At 37.4% G+C, this 13,846-nt stretch overlaps 1 protein-coding gene across 1 annotated transcript in view; it reads left to right on the top strand.

Annotated features, from left to right (window-relative positions):
- LOC139117611 (fibrillin-1-like) overlaps positions 1-13,846 on the top strand; it is a 129,015-nt gene that overhangs the window by 59,611 nt on the left and 55,558 nt on the right. Inside the window, exons 14-28 of the mRNA XM_070680852.1 lie at positions 376-486; positions 777-887; positions 1,964-2,074; positions 2,308-2,439; positions 3,642-3,764; positions 4,556-4,678; positions 5,626-5,777; positions 6,161-6,325; positions 6,532-6,714; positions 7,241-7,745; positions 8,295-8,489; positions 9,003-9,122; positions 9,539-9,741; positions 10,138-10,222; positions 10,331-10,525. Coding sequence (XP_070536953.1) covers positions 376-486; positions 777-887; positions 1,964-2,074; positions 2,308-2,439; positions 3,642-3,764; positions 4,556-4,678; positions 5,626-5,777; positions 6,161-6,325; positions 6,532-6,714; positions 7,241-7,745; positions 8,295-8,489; positions 9,003-9,122; positions 9,539-9,741; positions 10,138-10,222; positions 10,331-10,525 — 2,514 coding nt within the window. The remainder of the gene's footprint in view (positions 1-375; positions 487-776; positions 888-1,963; positions 2,075-2,307; positions 2,440-3,641; positions 3,765-4,555; positions 4,679-5,625; positions 5,778-6,160; positions 6,326-6,531; positions 6,715-7,240; positions 7,746-8,294; positions 8,490-9,002; positions 9,123-9,538; positions 9,742-10,137; positions 10,223-10,330; positions 10,526-13,846) is intronic.

Raw genomic sequence — 13,846 nt, 5'->3', positions numbered from 1 at the left:
TGGATACAAACAAAAAAGAGCTATCAATGAATGACAACTTAACAGCTCTTCTGCAGATTACCTCTCCAAAGAATTTATGGCAATTCGCGCCTCATTATAGCAAAAATATCAGCTAACAAGTAGTATATATAGTATTATAATCTTTCCATCACACGACAAATCAATAAGTTGCGCCTCGCACAGGCGTTCACCAGGTTTAGCACATTATCTAATTATTTGTAAACTGCATAGAGACTCAAGTACTGGAAACATGAACACAGTCGTTCAGGCAGAATTGATAACCGATCTGCTTTCCTGCAAATCGGGCGGATGGGGCCAATTTGAGTGTTCTCCTCAGTGACTAAAATAATTGAACGTTTTACTCGTGTACTACAGACATAGATGAATGTGCTTCAAACCCTTGCGTCAACGGTACGTGTGAAGACAGAGTGAATGCCTACTTCTGCCGATGCGAGGTTGGATTCCAAGGGCAAAATTGCGACATAGGTAATCAGCGATATTGTTCCTACTTTGAGGTTAAGCCGATGTCGGATGTCGATATTGCCAGAAGAGAGCATAAAATATGCAGGAAGATTAATTCAGAAGGTCTGGTAAAATGCATAAAATTCTGCAAAATTCGAACAGCCATCGTGCCAGCGGACGCACGCCGTCAGCCTGTAAAGTTTCGCGATGAATATGACTTGATATGTCAGGATAATGATGTTTTATACTCCTGATTTTTATTAGAGTGAGGTATTATAATTTGTTCATTGCCAAAGGATTTTTTTTAATTGCAGATATAAATGAATGTGCGTCTAATCCCTGCTTGAATGGCCAATGTCACGACCTTATTGGTCAGTATCAATGTGAGTGTGACCCTGGATGGGAAGGAAGAAATTGCCAAATAAGTAAGCACCAACTGTCATACGTTACTTAACTGTCATTCCATAAATCATAAACAAGGAATATTTTCATCATGTCGATATCAAAGTTTGTTTTAAAATGTACTCCATATCAAGCAGCGTGTATGCAGCGATTGCATCATCAGTTGCGGAAATATAGATTCGACTTGCCGAAATTAATTATTTTCTGGCTTTCTTTCTTCTCTCTTAATATGAGACCGACTCCTCATTATATTGTTATTATTATTATTATTATTATTATTATTATTATTATTATGACAGCAATCTGACAGGTCAAATGCTGCCAGTGAATCTTTTGTAACTCGCAATTTAGTAACTGCTAGTGTGGGGGAAAGCTGGAACCTCTACGCCCTTTACCTTACTTTATCGTAAATTACAAAAAATATGGATTTGTTGATCCCATTTACTTTTTTGAATTGTGTAACAACCTCCAAGGGACAAAATCCCCGTCTCTAGTTTTATGTTTGTCAATGTTATATATGGTGAGAATCAAATATTTTATAGTTCTTTCGTTTTTGATCGTTTAAACCGCAAATGACAGTAGTCGAAGAGAGGTACGTCTTAGCTTGCATACAGACAGATGAATAGTAAACATGGCGCTGGCCTGTTTCTCGCATCTCAAAGAAATTTCTGTTAACGAGCAAATGCCTTCGCTAAAATCCTACAATTCTGGTATCAATCCTTTCATCACAACGGTTGGGACGAAACCACCTGTCCTCGATGGTGATTGTTGACCTGTTTGCAAGGAATGATGGGTAAACGTGTTGAGTACGGTGACAGCGTAGCCATATTTGACATTGATCCGGCTATTTTATCGATATAATGACAAACGTTCATGAGGTTTGATCACATAAAACATCCTCCAATAAGCGATTTCATTCATTTTGAGAAAAGGATTACACGAAAATGACACAAAGATGGTGTTTTCACCCAGCCAATTCAATTTACATATCTTCTCTTTGGCGTTCAAACACCTGAAGACCAATATATAACTTAAGATTAAGGATATACAGTGTTTTTTTTTATAAACTTCACATTTCTATATTTTCTTCTCCTATAAGATATTGACGAATGCAATTCCAACCCATGTCCAAATGGGGAATGCATCGACAGTATCAATCGGTACACCTGTAACTGCGATGTGGGTTGGACCGGCACGAACTGTTTAGAAGGTACACAGCATAAATAATCATTTTCACTTTGCTAACTTCCCTTCGCCTTTTCTTGTTGATGTTTCTGTAGAATAATAAAGCTATTCCACTTATTTGCAAGAGTAATTCGATTAATTTCCAGGGGCAACCAAACGAGAAAGACTTTACTGAGAGCAGCAAAGTGCCTTATTTTTACAATGTACAGTAAGTCTATTATATCGTACGGTTAAGTTAACACTTTTATGTCTCCCTAGACATTGACGAATGTGTCATTGGAACCGAATGCGATCACCAGTGTATAAATCGGAATCGAAATGAAAACCAATATGGCTACGAATGCGAATGTTACGAGGGTTTTGAACTTGATGGTCGACACAGGTGTAGAGGTGAGCATAAGATGAATGTTTTGATAACATATGATATCTACCTTCAGACGCGGGCGAGAAGCTAAAGCAAGGAATTTGTTGACGCTGTTGCGCGTTTATCTTACAACATAATGAGAATCTTGAAAACGAAAAGCCTGTTTAGTAACACGTGCACTCCCACGCTTCAACATAGCAACCATCATGATTTCTGAACATTCCATACACTACTTGGCTTCATAAGGAATAATCCTTTAAGAAAAACTAATACCCATTCTGTAACATTTTTCGCAATCCTTTTTCCGCCAAGGAAGAATGTGGAATCCGCATATTAAGCATAATGAATGCTAAAATACATTGATTGTTGTAGTTCACACCGCGCATGACGTCACACGTGGCCATTAAATGGCCAATGGTGAATTTCTAAATATTAGCTTTTGCTATGTTTGTAGATTTATCGTCATTACAGAATAAAGAGAGCGATCCTATTTATTAATCTCCCGTGTAACGTAAATGACGTGATGGTTAATACTAAGAGGATCAGAATCTGAAATGCTAAACATATGTCACTTCTGCCGATTCAATATTCCTTCAATCCATAGAACCTGACATTGTAGTTTTGACTAGATCGGTAATGGCTGTGTAAACAAATTAAATATGATTCATCAAATGTTACTATTTCTTCGCTTCGATATATTGAAAGGAGAAATACAAAATTTTATCCACATGAAAATAGTAATCTTTCATGAGGTTATGAACACTATTTCTCTGCTTCAAGATATGACTAATTTTACTCTCCTACATCCAGTCGCTTTCCATACGAGTTTATAGCGACGGCGAGAATAATGATAGTGATGATGATTATCATTGTTAGCATCATCATCATCATCATCATCATCATCATCAGTAGCAGCATAATCTTCCTCCGTACCCTCCTTTTTGTAATCATCATCATCATCATCATCATCATCATCATCATCAGGGATATTCCGGTGGCAAGATCAATCTTTTGGCACAGGAGACCATTTCGTATTATTTGTACTCGCGTCTTAAATTTGAATGTGGCAACTCTCATAAGCGTCACACCTTGACTTTATGGTATAGTGAAATCATTATGCGATATTTTACATTCAAATTATACACTCTTCTTAGCCATTGCCGACTATTCAGTGTCTACAGCTTTAGCGTTACAGGAACACTGATATTTGTTTTCCTGATGCGCACAGATATCAACGAATGCACGAGTGGGACAAAACAGTGTAATCAGCATTGTTTTAACACCATTGGCAGCTACAGATGTGATTGCTATCCGGGTTATCGTCTTGAAGACGATGGAAAAATTTGTAATGGTAAGAACGAGCGATTGCGCATTTGGCTTTTACGATCATCATTTTACAACTAATTTTTCTCAATGACAACTTTTCGCTTTTGAGTTTATTAAATATGGAAATGAAACGTATTTTTCATTCCATTGAGGTGCATTTGGTCAAGTAGTATAATTTCAGAAACAAGCTTAAATAAATGAACAAACCGGCAAAAGAAAACCATGGATTCCATGGAACAATTTTTGTATGGATACATAAAGATAATGGTGTTGTTGCCTGGTGATTGTATCTGGCGATTTCAAGGATTACCTTACAAGGAATAAGTGACGTTTTTTCCTCGATCTCAAAGGGTTGGTGGGGACACTTGCAGAATATATACTAGTACTTAAGAATGCAGAGATTGAATTTATGCTGCAAATATCCTGTTTTGATATGTTATTCCTTAATCTTTAAGACATGCCCGTGCCGCTAAAATGGGGTTCACTTTCCGGTATTCAGACCACGTTAGCAATTGCATGTTACCGACAACGACTAGTAATGTTTTGGCATTTAATTATTAGCGAGTCTCTGGAAGACTCTGAAAAAATGGACTCAGGACTCTTAGTGCAAGATGCGACATGGATTACTATGAATGAATGCATATTTTCTTAATTAAATTTCTGTTGATATTCAAATTTTACGCTCTTTGTTGTTTTTCAATGTTGAATATGCATGTACCTCGCATCTTACATAGTGTAACTCGTGAAAAAATGATAAACTCGCTGTAACTAATCAAAAGGACCCTTAATCTGAGGTCGATAACGTTTTGATTAAAGATATTGATGAGTGTTCGGAGGGTACTGATGACTGCCACGAGAACGCAAATTGTACAAACACGGAAGGAAGTTTCAATTGCTCCTGTCAGGACGGTTACAGAGGCGATGGGAAAGTCTGTAGAGGTAAGACTTTGCGTTCATAAATTAGATGTACAGTTATTACAGTTCAACAGTGTTCCGTCTCCCGTTGGGGAATAGCTAGCAAGAGGTCTTCGGGATTAAAAAACAGTAAGGGCGTCAGAGCGAGCTGACCCTCTCTCTCCTGTAACATTGTCGAAATATTTGTTTTTATACAAGATATGAAAGTCGTGAATTCAATCATGCGATAGATGTGAATGAAAGGTACACAATATTTCCAGTCACAAACATACATACAGCTCTTGAGTTTATAAGTCACTGTGGCACATTGCAAACCCATCACGTGCAAACCACATCTTCCTTCTCTGAGTTTTATATAACAAATAAAGCCATAGAACACACTCGTGCTGTTAAGACACAAGTTCTTTCTCTGGACAAAGTCCGTTTTGTACGCTTGCCTAAATTAACTTATACTTTAGATCCATTTGTTTAAATGAATATCATTTGTGTTCAGCAGCTGCAAGATACATTAACCTTATGAGATAAATTACCTCTGTAACACAGTGTGCGCAATGTTGGCGACAGTCAATCGCTTGGTATCAACTGTACCCGTTAGAGGCACACCGAACTACGGACCTGATATTAGAAAGCCAAGCTAAAGTGGTAGCCGCGGCCTGTATATGGGAAAACTATTTTGGCTTAATAGCTCAAAACATATAAGGGAATTTTCTTCGCATCCCGGTGATGATGTCATTAGGAAATATTTCGATTTCATCGAGGCAGAGTTTACTTAAATGACAGTGCTTGAGTATATGACTGAAGTGAATGAATGAGACAAAGAAAATCTAAGGTGAACCCGGTAATTGTTTTTATACTCACAAAAGGTTTAAGTCACAAATATAATTGGTAAATAATAGCATTAACTGCTTACTGTTAATGCTTCTTTCTCAGTTTCCCAGCCTCACATCATATAAGTGTATTTGGTTCAACAGAAATAATATTGTTCCCTTACGGAACGGAGAATGGAGACAAAGAACTTAGGAAAAATTTTGACATTAATATCGGATGGAGAGATGTCATCTCGGAAACACTGCGACCACCGGCAGGATTTCCCTTCTGGGGTGTTTTTTACTACAGTCTGTATGTAAGTACATTTTAATGTTCTCTACAATCCTGTATAAATATTCTACATGTTTTGGAATGGTCAGCTAAATGTTTAAGGATAGGGTTAATTCTTATCTTGACAACAGAACAGTTATTCGTAATGGTTGCGTAGGCCTGGCCATCTCTTGGACGTCGCATATTCATACTAGATTTTCCCCAAAGTTATTATTTTCTTTGTGAAAGTGTTGCATTACCATGCGTGACGGGAGTTCATTTTATGAGAGGAATAAAATGTGTGTGTGTGTGAGAGAGAGAGTGAGAGAGAGAGAGAGAGAGAGAGAGAGAGAGAGAGAGAGAGAGAGAGAGAGCATTATTACCATAATATAATTAATTGTTAAATTATCCAACAAAATTTATCGACAGTTTACGGATAATGGCCAGTTTGTGTTCATCTATGAAAATGATGTCAAGTACGCATACCCCAATCCATATTATAACGGATTCACCACGAGAGATAAAGAAGCCATGGTGGCCATTTTTTGGGATGACGTAGATATGCGTAATGAGGTCGGAAATGTTTTCTATCAGGTATGAATGCTTCTATTGTTCCCGCTCAAAGAGAAATGCTAATGTGGATTTATAAAAGTAAGCCTTTTTGCATTTCAAATAATCATTCGATGTGCAACATCCGATGTTAAATCGTTTTGATTCTATGGTACGACTTACAAATTGGTTGCATTTTTTATTATTTTATTGTACTTGTAACATAGTAAGACATTCTTAATCCCTCCTAGGTGTACGTTGACGACGGTACAGGTACACTGCCGTCGGAAAAACAAGAGGTCATTGATTCTGTGAACCAACGTATTAATTCACAGTCTGAAGAGCATGGAATCAACGAGTTCACAGCAAACTGGGTCGTTGTAGTCACATGGGAGGAGGTTGCTTGCTTCAATGCAAGATATTCTTACAGAACGGTACGTTTACTAATTTAGTCTCAAGGTAGCATTGCTACTTTCTGCTTTTCTGCAGCGATACACGCAAATTCTTATCGTTTTTGAAATATAACTATCTTTCTTATTAGCTCTGCTGTCAGCGACGCGGACCTTATCAAATAGCTGACTTTCCGTCGTCGTTGGTCCATCCATCGTACACAGGTTCCTAGGGGTTCATCTTATTTATGATGTATTAAAATAATGAAATCTTCAATTGTGTATTTTTGCAGCTTTTTTACCAGTTTTTTTCTTGCAACTGAAATGAACTATCAAAGATTTCCACCTTCTTCATCAACACATGTGTCAAAAATAGTCATTCACTACTTAAAAAAGCGAGCTATATCGACCGTTACGTCGCCTGTCATTTCAAAATATCGTTTGAAGTTACATTACTTTTCTCTTGCACATTTCACATCGATGTTGATTCATACAAAAATAAACTTGAAGTAGGTTTGAGTTTTCGCCATCAACATAGAGATTTAATGCTATCTTTCGATGTGATATTTAGCCGAATACTTTCCAAGGCGTCTTGGCTACTGATGGGAGATATGGCTTTGTTCTGGCGAATTATAAAGAAGACGAAATGTCATGGAACTATCGGACACGACGGGACAACTTCGCCATCATTGGTTATAACGGTGGCCGTGGGAGATTCGGAGAACTATACAACGCACAGAGGTCTGCTAAGTTAAATACCTTAGAAAAGCGCTACAGACCTGATCAACATGATGGAAACACAAATCTTCGAGGACGATGGATATTCCGCGTTGAAGACAATAACGAAAATACACTCAACTACAAACAAGAGTGCCTGAATTGGTATAACAAACAGCCTGACCCTAGACAATGGAACTGGCGTCTTGGTAGTTGCCCTTGTTCGTACAATCAAGGAAGGCGTGACAATTCCTTCAGTATTGCGACAAGACCAAATCCTTACATGGCAGGATATCTACCACCATTTTATGATACAGAGAAAAACAGGGTCTTACTTGAGAGAATCAATAGACTTTACGGTATGTAATATTAGACCTTCTTGCGTACGGAGACCACTCACTGACACAGAACATAAACATCATTCTCTTTTAATGACAGCGAAAGTGGGACGTTTTGGTCATAAGGGTCGTTTTGTCTCGTGAAAGAGAGTGAAACGACCGAACTGCCGCTTCATGTGAAATTAAAACATGTATTTATTTATTTATTTATTTATTTATTTATTTATTTATTTATTAAGATTTATCCAACATTCAAATGAGATTCAAAGATTTGTCAAACGATTCAACTCTAAAAATAAACTAATTACCCTTCGCAGTGTCTAAAACCAGCCTCTCAACAAAAATAACCCTCTCTTTTGGTTTGTTTGTTTGACGTAAATGTTAGCTACTCAACGATACTAGCTCAAAAATTCTAATAAATGCTGATCTTGCCCACTGCAGATTAACAAAGTAAAAGCAGTCTATTTATCGTTATAAAGATGTCTTTTGAAGTGTAAAATAATTGTCCTGATTCTCGCTTGCAAGCGATTAGTATGTGCAATAAATTGTAATAAATTTGCTTTTCTTCAGGTGGTGCTTTCTGCTTGCAGAGGTCGTTCCGAAACAGTGCTAGGGCAGGACAACGTTGCTGCTACAGAGGACATGGTTCTTTAGTCGTAGGATACAGCACAACATGGCACAGTAGCTTTATGGAACGCCATTACTTCCTGTCGAGTTACAGTAGATACAGATATTTTGACTGGTATACATATTTAAAATGGATTGGTAAGTAGCAGCCCTGTGTTTTACAATATTCAAGTTATGAGCAGCAAAAATGACAACTTTGTTATGGTGATATAACATATTACAGTTTATTAAACTTTTCAAAGTTATTCTATCAATTTGAGGACTTGCTTTTGCAACTTGGGCGAGAAGGCGCATTGAATGAAATGTTGGTTCTTGATTCGTTTTTCTGAACACATGATTAACATCATGTTCACATCAGATACCCGCTCTATTTTATAATGTAATGTGCGAACTTTGCAATTTTATGGTCACCTAAACTGAACATTTCCATCCAGCTAAAGCAATTAAAACACGGTCCTCTGTCAGAAGAAGGTAACAAAGTATACAATACACCCATTTTTACGGTCGGAAAACGATACCTTCTATACGTATACTGCGCCAGACGAAAACCGTTAAGGTAACTTCGTCAAAAATGAGCCGAAGTAACTTTCTTTGATGAAATGCCATTGAACGAGATCATCTCAGTCTCCCATTGTGTTGGCTACTTTCCAGAGGATGACCTTGACCCAAGATACATGTGTTGCGAGCTATCCGGTGACCAGGAGTTTTGTAAAATGTATGAAGAAAAGAGGCCTGCCGCAAGTTGCCGTGGTTACCGACCACCCAGGCCTGGTAAGCTACAGTCTATCACATCAACAATATACACAGGGTATTGCAGGCACCATTCATCTAAGAGTTAGGATCAAAAGATGTCATGTATTAAGTCATTGTTCAGGCGTCAGATTGTCTTGCCAGGAAATCGCCATCTCTGTATATTATTTAGAAAACATTCCACATCTTTTGTTTGCCCTCCCTAATCCTCTTCATTTAATTTGTTCAACTGATCTCCAATTTAGTTGGGGGGGGGGGGGGGGGGGGGGCTTATCCCCCTGACCATATAAGTCGTTAGCCGCTCATACTGCAAAGTCGTCTTAGAGATTTCTCTAACAAACTGACGTACTACAAGGCTATTGCATAAACAAACGACTTCAGTATGGACATTTCTCATTACGTTCATAAATCATTTATTCACTTATCTACACATTAAGGTTGGATGTTCGGGGATCCTCATTTAGTGACGCTAGATGGCGCCAATTACACTTTCAATGGTCTTGGCGAGTACACACTAGTAAACACAACCGACGAGTATTTCCGACTACAAGGCCGCACAGACAGACCAGAAATCGATGGAAAATTGACAAACGCGACAATTTTCGTTGCTTTTGCAGCACAGGAAGATAATTCATCAAGGGTTAGTATAAATAAACAAAAATTGCTGAATTTATCTAGTAGTTTTAGGCATGATGTATAACGTATACATGTATGCAAGCGTGCGTGTTGCATGCACGCTCATGGCATCATTGTACGTATATATGTATGTATGTATGTATGGATGGATGGATGGATGGATGGATGGATGGATGGATGGATGGATGGATGGATAGGTGGATGGATTGATGGATGTATGGCTCGATTGATGGATGGATAGATGCATATGCATCTGTCTATCTGTCTAGGGGGGTGTGGGTTCGAGTCTCCCATTGGTGACTATGATTCGTCATTTATACATATTATTTGTGTGTAATGTTTGTGCATGTGCATTTGTTTGTATGTGATACTATCCTTCTATTATCTATGTATCTTTCAGATTCAAATGACGCTGAATGCTGAAAAGACAGACTACACTATTTTACTGGATGGAGAAGAGTTCGATAAAGAAACCCTTGATGAAGGTATATATACTGGAACAGTTGCTCTCATACTCTTGTATTTGTTCAGATGCTTTAGATACTGTTCTGAAAAATTAGCATGACATTTTGTCTATTTTGTGATATAACTAGATCCCACTTTATATAACACCACTGACGTGAAGCTCTCCTTGAAAGAGGAACTTGTCAATGGAACCGCTGTACGAAATCGAACAGTGGCGGCCTTCTCTTCGGGAATATCGATTTCTATTGGTGTGGTCGAGGAAATGTTAGACGTCGTGTTTAGTGCACCGGAGGATTTCAGAGGACAAACTGTGGGACTTCTTGGTAAGTGAACGAATAAAACAAATTTCTCTTTGCAATCTGAAGAGGTAAAATCGACCTACACCGCGGATAATGAGCAGCCATGACATACAGCCGGTTAGTTCATTGTAAAAACGTTTTGTTGTAAAAATAGAATATATACCACTTAATTTATGTATGTATGTATGTATGTATGTATGTATGTATGTATGTATGTATGTATGTATGTATGTATGTATGTATGTATGTATGTATGTATGTATGTATGTATATGAGCAAGCGCATGCTCTTATAGACGCAGAAGCACGCGCATGCTCTTATGAGCATACATACGTACGCACATTGTACATGTAGAATCTGTTGAAGAGTTGCAAAAAACTCTCAGTTCTGTTCATACTTGTTGTAATAATTAGCATTTTATAGTTAATATTAAGAAAACAAAGATTGTAATCTTTTCGAAGGTTAAGGTCAAAAACAACTACATTAATTTTACTTATGATGAGGATCAAATACAAATCTGTAGCGAGTATACATACCTTGGTACAAATTTCAATTACAATAGCCTTTCAACAGCAGGAATCTCCCCGAAATCTTAAGTCTAGCCAAATTCTCCAAACTTATAATGTCTAAGTTTAACTAGTCTGTTTTATGACTTTTGCTCTGTTTTGTGCCTGAGTGTGTTTTTGTGAGTCTTTCTGTATTTTTTTCTTTGTCTTAGCCTTAGCGAGTGTTTTTGCCTTTATTTCCTTTTACAATTTGCAATTGTTTTATAGCAATACATTTTTTAATTACTTGAAATTTTACTGCGGTCTCTTACCTCAAAAAAGGGTCGTAGAGCTGATAAATTTATTACTGTTATATTATTATTATTATTATTATTATTATTATTATTATTATTACAAGTTTAGGGGCTATAAGTATTATATACAATTCATTGAAGCTGTGGGAATTCTGAAAAAAAGGAAAAAGGTGTTTCTTTTGACATCACTACCCTTATGAATATTCATATACTTGCAAAAACCAACAGTCGTTGTCTCTGGCAGAGCGCTCACAGCTGCTGAGCTGCACAGCGTAGCCTTTGATCGCAGGCCCATCGTGGCAGTCGTGGGCGCCCACAAACAAGGCACAGCGACTGTGGAGAGTCTATGCCAGTGGAATGTTAAATGTATCTTCAGCTTGGCATTTGAAGTTGTGGCGAAAACCATAAACGCTCTCCCTGTGCTGACGTTGTTGGGTTTTATTTTGTTCATGTGCATTTACTGTAAGCGATCGAGGAAGTTTTGGGATGGAAATAGAGCAAAAGCATGAGTTTTTCCGCGAAATCTGTGCTGCAAATATAACTTCACGCATGCGCACTCGTTTGCCAGTGTCGTCTGCCAATATGCGCGTGAATGTGTCGTCTGTACACTACGTCTCGTGCTATAATCTTGTCGTTGAGCTTCGCATGTTGACAGAAACTGGAATTACTGCAGAGAATACTTTTCAGGAGATCACAAGTGAGTCCCTAAGGTAACAAGTAGGACGTTTAGGAAATCAATGACGTAATTTAATGAGAAGACCTTTGTATTCGAGCTCGGCAACATTTTTTGATTTGAGAACTCTGATCATGACGGATTCACTGAAACAGTGAGTATTCAACAACTTTTTCCTATGTCCATGTAGCACTTGTGCAAAAAATAAGCGAGTCCACAGGCCTTTGGCGAATCAATAAATGCGTTTTTCACCAAGCTGAAAGGTTGAAAGACGCGTCCGTCACTTTGGGACGAGCTAGATAAATGCAGTCAAACCCAGCTGGGCGTAGAAATTTGCCAGTATGACTTTGTTCTAGAGACGACCGGCCGTGCGGTGGAACTTTGCAACAAAGTTTCTACATCTGAACTGACGTACTTGAATGACAGGCACAGGAAACGATGGCCAATAAAAATGCATTATCGTTGCATTTTGATAATAATGTATCAATCACAATGACACGGAAATTATGCCTCCTCCCAACAGAAGGGCCAAGGTCTATTTTTAGCCCTGCTACAGTATATCTCAGTGCTGAAAATGCCATATTGTTGTCATGTTGTCATGGCGACTTTTAAAATTTGCATACAACTGTGAGAGTGAAACGGGTTGTTTATAGGTCACAAAACTTTTGAGTCCCACTGTCGTTCATTACACCTGTTTCCTTGGGCATTAAAGGTGTGCAAGTATACACTTCAAAAGACTAGAAAATTCACTTCATGGGCAGAACCTTGTAAAATAGCCCTTTCTTGTCTGGTTAACGAAAAAAGATACCCCTGATCTAAAATATGCATGGGCTACCAGCCAGTGTCACCGGCCTACCACATTCAGAACATGGTTGCCCAAGTTGACTACCAGGGAAAAAAAGTTTATTTCGAGCCCTGGGCAATATTAAACATGGAACATTTAACTTGTAATATTTCCCCTTGTCTTGGCCTGCTGGGTTTAAAAAAAATGTTTAAAGGTATACAGGGACCATGTTCAAATTTAGCCATTGCTACCATGGAAAGGGGAGATCTAGCTAATCATCAGAATCATAGAGTTTATGGGGTCACGCCAGGTCACACAAAAAATAATGCACCACTACATGGCCATAATTTTACTTTAGTTAAAGAATCAGAAATAATTTGTCTTCATTATTCTTCCTAGAATGAGGCAAAGAAATCAAAATAAATTATTATAAAATGAACATTATAATACGTCGTTAATTATAAATCCATAAAATAAATAAGTACCAGTGAATTATGTTTTAAATAAAACAAAAAAAAAACTGTTACTGCTTCTGATAAATAATGGTACATTGGGTAATAAGGGGAATTGGGTTCATAAAATTAATTTGAGATACAAGTAGAATTAATTTTAGCACATACAATTAATTTTAAGGCATAAAATTAATTCGATGAATGCATAATAAGTTGGTACTATATACTCTATAACACTTATTTGGAATGACTGCATGAAACAAAATTAAAAATGCTTGAAAAATTTTTTCTGGTCTATATAAAATTAATTCAAACACTAAAATAAACGGAAAACAATTTTGACAAGAATGGCCTCAATGTACATTATCTTTATTATTCTTCCTAGAATGAATGCAAATTACAATTATTATTATTATAGAACAAACGTTAAAAGTTTTTACTTAGAAATCCATAAAATAAATAAAAAACAGTGAATTATGTTTTAACATAGACCCACTCAAGGGTCTATTGTTTTAAATAAAAAAAGTTGTGGTTCCCAAATAGGTTACCATGGCAACATAAATAATAATGAACATTGAGTTCATGCTGTGATAAATACACTTAGGAGAGCATTTGCAAAGTTACTAGGATTACTTTT

Source organism: Ptychodera flava, chromosome 18 (genome assembly GCF_041260155.1).
Source record: "Ptychodera flava strain L36383 chromosome 18, AS_Pfla_20210202, whole genome shotgun sequence".
Classification (NCBI taxonomy): domain Eukaryota; kingdom Metazoa; phylum Hemichordata; class Enteropneusta; family Ptychoderidae; genus Ptychodera; species Ptychodera flava.
This window is presented reverse-complemented; position numbering and strand designations above follow the sequence as displayed.